Source organism: Brassica oleracea, chromosome C9 (assembly GCF_000695525.1).
Source record: "Brassica oleracea var. oleracea cultivar TO1000 chromosome C9, BOL, whole genome shotgun sequence".
Lineage (NCBI taxonomy): Eukaryota > Viridiplantae > Streptophyta > Magnoliopsida > Brassicales > Brassicaceae > Brassica > Brassica oleracea.
The window spans coordinates 14,140,609-14,147,588 of NC_027756.1; the positions used below are offsets into that span (position 1 = coordinate 14,140,609).

At 35.4% G+C, this 6,980-nt stretch overlaps 1 protein-coding gene across 1 annotated transcript; it reads left to right on the forward strand.

The window, feature by feature from the left end:
• Window positions 1–2,546: 2,546 nt before the first annotated feature.
• LOC106317368 (defensin-like protein 206) lies at window positions 2,547–3,189 on the forward strand. The gene is made up of 2 exons (XM_013755196.1): window positions 2,547–2,676; window positions 2,774–3,189. Exons 1-2 carry the CDS (start codon window positions 2,610–2,612, stop codon window positions 2,989–2,991), a joined length of 285 nt encoding a protein of 94 aa, XP_013610650.1. The 5' UTR covers window positions 2,547–2,609; the 3' UTR covers window positions 2,992–3,189.
• Window positions 3,190–6,980: the final 3,791 nt, after the last annotated feature.

Here is a 6,980-nt window from a genome sequence, read left to right on the forward strand (position 1 = left end):
TATAAATAAAAGTCTAATTTAATTAATCATTAAGATTTAAAATATATATGTATATATATCATTCTAAATTAAACTATAAACCATATTGAATAAATAAATATTTTAGTTTCAAGATTTACTTTGACTAATTTTTTTTGATAAAATTTTTGAACTAACATTGATAATTTTTTTAAAATTATCAATTACTAAAATTATTAATCCCACAATGTATCAGTAATTTAAAATTTTTGCTATTAAAAATACACTTGATAAAAAAACATATAAGTAGAAAACATCATTTTAAAAAAAAGTAAAAAAAAATAAAATAGACTTTAATATTAAAAATATACTATGTATGTTAATATCATTTAAATTTAATTACATATCCTATCAAAAAAATTTTAAAAAATGTTTGGATTAATAAAATTGATTTATACGTTCGCACCAATTTAATTATATATGTAACAAATATTAACCCTTTCTCCGAAATAATTACCTAAAAAGGGGGGGGGTCTGTAACATAGTATTTTCCAATGCAATAAAGTTACATAGTGTCTATTTTTCATTGATAAAGGAGTATTTCCATGGGTTTGCCTTGGTATCGTGTTCATACTGTTGTATTGAATGATATAGTTACTGACTTTTAATTATTCAATATATATTTATTATTTCATAATATGTAAGAACATATAATACATAAAATAATTTATATATATAATGTTTATTCCGCGCTATCTTAATCTAGTACCTTGATAAGTGGAAGGAAAGGGCACGATGGGAGAGCGGACATGAGCGTTAAATTTTTGGTCGATAGGGCCAAGACAAGTGGCCAAGTTTGGATACATATTTCGTGGACTCTTTGGACCAGATTGTCCAGCCACTAGGGGAAAGATGATAAAAAAAAATAGTTAACTCGCGGCCACCGGGAAGATAAACATGAAGCATGTACTGCGTCTAATTACATTCGGATGGAGACATTCCACGATAATAGATGTTGAGCCCATGATCCAGATAATTAAGGGATTGTTGATTACGCAATATTACATCATTTCGATAGATTAACCAATGGCTATTTTAAACTTAAGAAATTATGGATTTAAAAAAAGAGAAATACCCTAGGATACCACTATTTTTTTTTTGTCCCAAATGTAGACTCTGAGGATCAAAATGACCAAAATATTTCATTAAAAAGGTAGATATACATTTATATCTCTAGGGTTAACTAATCCAAACTTTGGGTTTAGAGTTAAGGGGTGAGGATTTGTGATTGAGGTTTAGAATTTGGGCAATTCTCTTAAATATACATTTTCAAGTTTTGGTCACAAAAATAGACCACAAAGAAGAAAATGACCAAAATGTTTCATTTAATAGGTAAAAAAACCTTAATACCCTAGATATATAAAAAATAAAAAAATAAAATTAAAAAATTAAAAAAAATAATAATTTTTTTTATAGTTTTAGATTATATGTTTTCAAATTCGAACTTTTTTATAAAAATATTTTTTTTTGAAATTTTTTCTTTCGAATTTTTTTTTTATTTTTTTTTTCAAATTTTCTTTTTCTAATTCGAAAATACTTTTTGAAACTATTTTTAAAATTTTTATTTTCAAATTTTTAATATTTACTTTTTATTTTATAAAATTTTAAATCTCAATCTCAAATCCCCGCCGCTTAAATCTAAAACCTAAAATTTGGATTAGTTAGCCCTATGGGTATAAGTGTATATTTACCTCTTTAATAAAACATTTAGGTCATTTTGATCTTTAGAGTCAATATTTGTGACATAAACTGTTTTAGTGTTATCCTAAGATATTTCTTTTAAAATTTTATAAAATAAAAAATAAATATTAAAAATTTGAAAAAAAAAATTTAAAAATATTTTCGAAAAATATCTTCGAATTACAAAAAGAAAATTTGAAAAAAAAAATAAAAAAAAATTCAAAAAAAAAAGTTTTCAAAAAAAAAAATTTATAAAAAAGTTCGAATTTGAAAAAATATAATCTAAAACTATAAAAAAAATTTATATTATTTTTTTATTTTTTATATATCTAGAGTATTAGTATCATTTTACCTTTTAAATGAAATATTTTGGTTATTTTTCTCATTGTGGTCTATTTTTGTGAACAAAACTTGAAAATTGTCTATTTATGAGAATTGCCCTTTAAAAAACCTAAATTAAGAAAGAAACCAAAATTCTTTCTCTCTCTTCCTTTTTCTTCTTATTTCTTTTTGCCTTCTCTATAAAAATTTAATTTTAGTTTTTGGTTATTTCACCAATTCTCGTTATAAAAAATAAATTTAGACAACAAATACAACGACGACTTTCCTTTGGTTAACATTTTTTTTATTCAACCACAATTTTAGTTATTTATCTAAAGTACGACTATGATAAAAAAAAACAATTGACTTCGAAAATAAAAACTAAATATACGGCAATGCATAATTGTGTCGACATTATGAACTTGGGTGAACCGGACATAAAAACAGAGAGATTAAACAATTATAACAAAGCTACGAGATGTTGACTATAAATAGATCACCACACATATGGATATGCCTCACAAAAGCTAAGTTTACTGACAAGAAAAACAAAAACAAGTTTAAGAAAAAGCGAAGCAAAACCAAAAGAAATGGCGAAGAACCTCAGCTCCGTTACGTTCACCGTTCTCTTGCTTGTCCTATTGATGGCTTCAACGGGTATTAATTTAATGAAGTTCTCTATTATGCTATGCAGTTGTCTTTTAAATATCTTGTGCTGATGAGTGATGATCTTGATGAATATGTCAACATGTAGAAATCCTCAAAATTGAGGCTATGAACATCAATGCTAGATGCCTTCCAAAGGGATGCAAAAATGCTACATTCTCCGAAGAGTGCGGGCCGGAGCCGTTCAGAGGTTCAAATAACGATTGCTGTCACTGTTGCGTAGCCAAATACGGGAGGAAGGCAGTATGTAAAGGAGTTGTTGAGGGACCAGACAAACACTGTCATTGCTACAAAGAACGTGTTTGAAACAATCACATACAATCACCAAGTGTAAGTGTGTAACTTGTGTGTTTCATTTGGTGTGAGGACATTACATGTTTGTATGTTTATTTTCAACTTTCTTTTGTTTCCAAATAATTATACGAGTAATAGTGGACTGGCTGTCCTGTCATGTAACTCAAAAACCTAGTTGTGGTTTGTCTGTTAGTTCGGTAATTCTCCTTATTCTCTTGGGGAAAAAACAAGACTTTTCACTTTAAATGCGGAAGGCTAAATTATCTTGTCATAATTAATCAAAAGATTATCTCAATACAAAAAAAAAAGACACAAACAAACAATAAAAAAACACAATTATTCCTTATAAAAAAGAAAAACATAACACCAAAAAAAACACGTCGCTCTGCCTTCAAGTCTTTAGCATGGGTAAACCACCAATGGAATGGTATAGCCCCTGCAGCATCACTCAATGAGCTTGACATTAAATCCATACCATCGGTTATGGCTGTGAGGTTTGGTCAAAGCCCATCAGACATGTTCAATGTTGGATCGGCTTGCACAAGTTACGCGCGGACAACATATGGGCCTAATCGTTGAAGTCCATTAGGTCAAGTGCTGATACAAAGAAGGAGAGATCACGATAGAGATCTCTAAGCGTGGCGAAAGCCAAGTCTCTGGGAGGCAGAAGCCTCAAGCATCCAGGGAGTGCTTCCATGGCATCTCTTGGAGAGATAGATTAAGCTAGACATAGATATGTTGTTCTAGGCTTAGCTCTTAGCCATGTACTTCTATTGTAATCTCTTTATACTCTCTAGGGTTTGTATACCCAGGACAGAGAGAGTAATGATCTTGTAAACCACATCGGAGGTGTTTTCCGATACTTCATAGTGGATGTTGTGGATCATGGATCCACCCTAGATGTAGCGCGCTGCGGCCGTGAACTGAGTGAAAAATTCTTGAGTCATGAACAAGGATTGAATTGTATGAGTAGTGAAAGGGACAGAGGTATTATGAGCTTGTATTCCGCTACAAGTGGGCATCATAACCCCCCACAAGTGGTATCAGAGCATAGGATCATTGATTCATGGAGTCCACGTCTCGAGGAGGATAGACATATGAAGAAGCTTCCAAGCGAGATAGAAGAAACTCGCAAGGTTTAATGGAAGTTGGTGGTCACGTGGTTCCACACACGTGGAATCTGATTAAGTTAAAAATCAGAGGATAAACCGAGTTACAAGATCAGGTCAAAGAGATTTTCGGTTTACAAGAGAAGAAGGAAAACTGTTGGACGTTTTTCGCTGCAGCTGCACAAGTTTACGTAGGAAGGATTCACGAGTCAGTTGAATCGGTTGAGATGATTTCTAGTTATGAAATCAGGGTTTCTCTAGAGTTCTCCAGGGGTGCAAGAATCTGCTACTGTGTGAGAAGGACTTCGGGTTACTCACAAGATAAGATGGTGGCAGGCTGCTAGCACAAGAAAGAAAAGTTTCGGAGCTGTCTTCGATCTGCAGTCACAAGGCATGTGTGACTATATGCATTGGAGTCTTGGGTTTCTTCATGTTCTGCAAGTTATTGGAACTGAAAGCATAGTGGAACACAAGGGGTTTCGCACTGGTTTTGTATGGGATTTTCTAAAGATTCAGTGAGGGATTCCACGGTGTTCTTGGGTTATCTCTACATGGTATATCAGTTGCAGATGGTGTTCTAATATATGTGGTTATTTCAGCTCGGTATCTCATGTAATTCTTGGAACTAGGGGACACCTCAGAACCTTGAATGATATGAGTGTTTCATGGCTGTTTCAGATGGTATTCTTTAGTCAGCGTGAAGGGTGTTGCAGAAGAATTGAAGGAGATCGACTCATGCGGGTTTGTCTATGTGTGATTATGAGAGTCTACAGTCGAGTAAAGGTTCAGAGAACAAGATACTACAAGACTGCTATTTTCAGAGGGAATGCAGTGTGGTTTTCTAAGCAGATATGTGTTTGGCGTAACACATAGTTTTCTGTTGGGATGGATATGCGAGAACAAGGAACTTACTTGTTTAAGGAAAAGTTCGGCTGAACAGGTGGCGGTGTCAAATCGAGATTGATTCAGGATGGAAACATGTATGTTTCGGGTTTTCTGCATGGGATTCAGTAGTAGTTTGTTTTGGCTTCTCAGTGCATATGAGGGGGAAACAAATGGGTCTACATGGTATCACGGTTGCAGAGGTAATGATTTGTTTGAGCAGAGGTTGAGCAAAGATTCTTTGCGTTGAAAGTCTTCTTAGCAAGTTGAGCTAAGCGGCGAGATCTGTTGGCAACAGCAGCGGTTCAGAGTGATGTTCAAGGCAAGGTGTTCATTCATATTGTTACAATGGAAATTCTCAGCATGAGGAGTTTGGTGTTTACGGGCTATTGAGGTTGGATGAGGATTGAGTCAAAGGGCTTCTGGTAGGAGGCAGTGGTGATTCAGGTTCTGTAGGAGCTTCAAGTTAGCATTGACATCAGCTGGAAATTATGGAGAAGAAGAATCAATAGATTTGTAGTCACAATCGCATTAAGTGTGACAAACCAAAGATGACGTTGAACAGGTAGCGTCAGAGAAAACATATGGCGTTCGGTTGTGGTAGACAATAACGGCGTCAGAGACAGGCGTTCACAGAGGACTACCTCAATGCACGTGATGGTTTCAGGTTGGTGAAATCATAATGAGAGACTTTCAAGGGATGCAGCAGTATTTGCAAGAAAGGGAAGACTCGCGTAAGCTGCAGCAAGAAGGCTGCACAGGTGGGCGTGTTTGTGATCAACAGTGTTGGAGATTGATTTGAGTCGTTTGGGATAGAGGATATCATAAGGGAAGACAGACTCACATTAAGTCAAATCTAGACTTAAGGAGATGGAATCAAAGGTCATCAATCTCACAGGGACTGAAGATTTTTCAGAGATCACAAGGAATGCAGGTTATCTTAGCGAAAGATGACCAACAGATCTTGCAGCTGCACAGGTTGGTTGTCCTGTGACAACAATATGACGAAACAAAGGTGATTTGTTTTGGGTCAGTTCAAGTCAGGCTCGTGGGTGCATGAGAGGAAAGGTTTCTGGCGGATAGATGAAAGCCAGAAGAGTCACCAAGTTAGTGTGACTGAAACAGTGTGTACCTCCACGAAGAGGAAACTTGAGCAAGGGAAAAGTGTGTAAAAGCCTACACAAGTATATGCTGGAGCAAATGGCTATTTGTGGTAACAACATGTAACAGCTTTAGTGAGGTCGTGAGAGTGACACGGAAAGTTTCTGGCTGTAAGAAGAAAGCCAGAATAGTCACCAAGTCAGTGTGGCAGGAATAGGTTGTACCAGCAACTAGAGCACGGACAAAGTGTGTAAAAGCCTACACAAGGGTATGTTGGAGCAAATGGCTATTTGTGATAACAGCATGTAGCAGTTTTATTGAGGTCGTGTGAGTAACAGGAAGAACCTAAAGGGAAAGGCCGATTCAAGGTTAGACTTAGCTTGAAGACTCTGGTCAAAGGCAGAGAAAAATACGCAGGCGGAATCGGGTTGAACAGGTTGTTACGACTGGTTGTAATCCTGAGGATAAAGGGTATTTGACAATAATCATCAACACTTGTTCAAGAAGCATAAAGTCGCTACCACAGCTAGTAGAAGCGTGTGTGAGTTATACCTTAGAGGAATCGTCGTGGATGCCTGAGTCAGAAATTCAAGATGAATAGACTCAGAAGAGGAGTAAGGAACACCAGTTTGGTTTCACGACCATAAGTGTCAAGGTGGAGCTCTCCGACAATAATCGAAGCTCATAAGCAAAAGGAGAAATTTGCAAAGTTGACCGGGTCAGAACTTCATGCTTGAATAAGTCAGGGTTCATGTATGATTACAGCTTGAGAAACTCGTCATGGGTTCGAGTTTTGACACGAGAGAAGCTGTAAGGGAGTATCTCAGGAGCATCACAGGGTTGGATGATGAGAGATACAATGAAAGGCCGACATGATCAATGAACAGTTGCAGAAACTTAGTTACAGAG

Excerpts from the sequence above, each read along its gene's own strand:
- LOC106317368 (XM_013755196.1), top strand. The coding sequence starts at position 2,610 with ATGGCGAAGAACCTCAGCTCCGTTACGTTCACCGTTCTCTTGCTTGTC. Across the intron at positions 2,677-2,773 it reads CCTATTGATGGCTTCAACGG|AAATCCTCAAAATTGAGGCT; the intron begins GTATTAATTTAA and ends GTCAACATGTAG.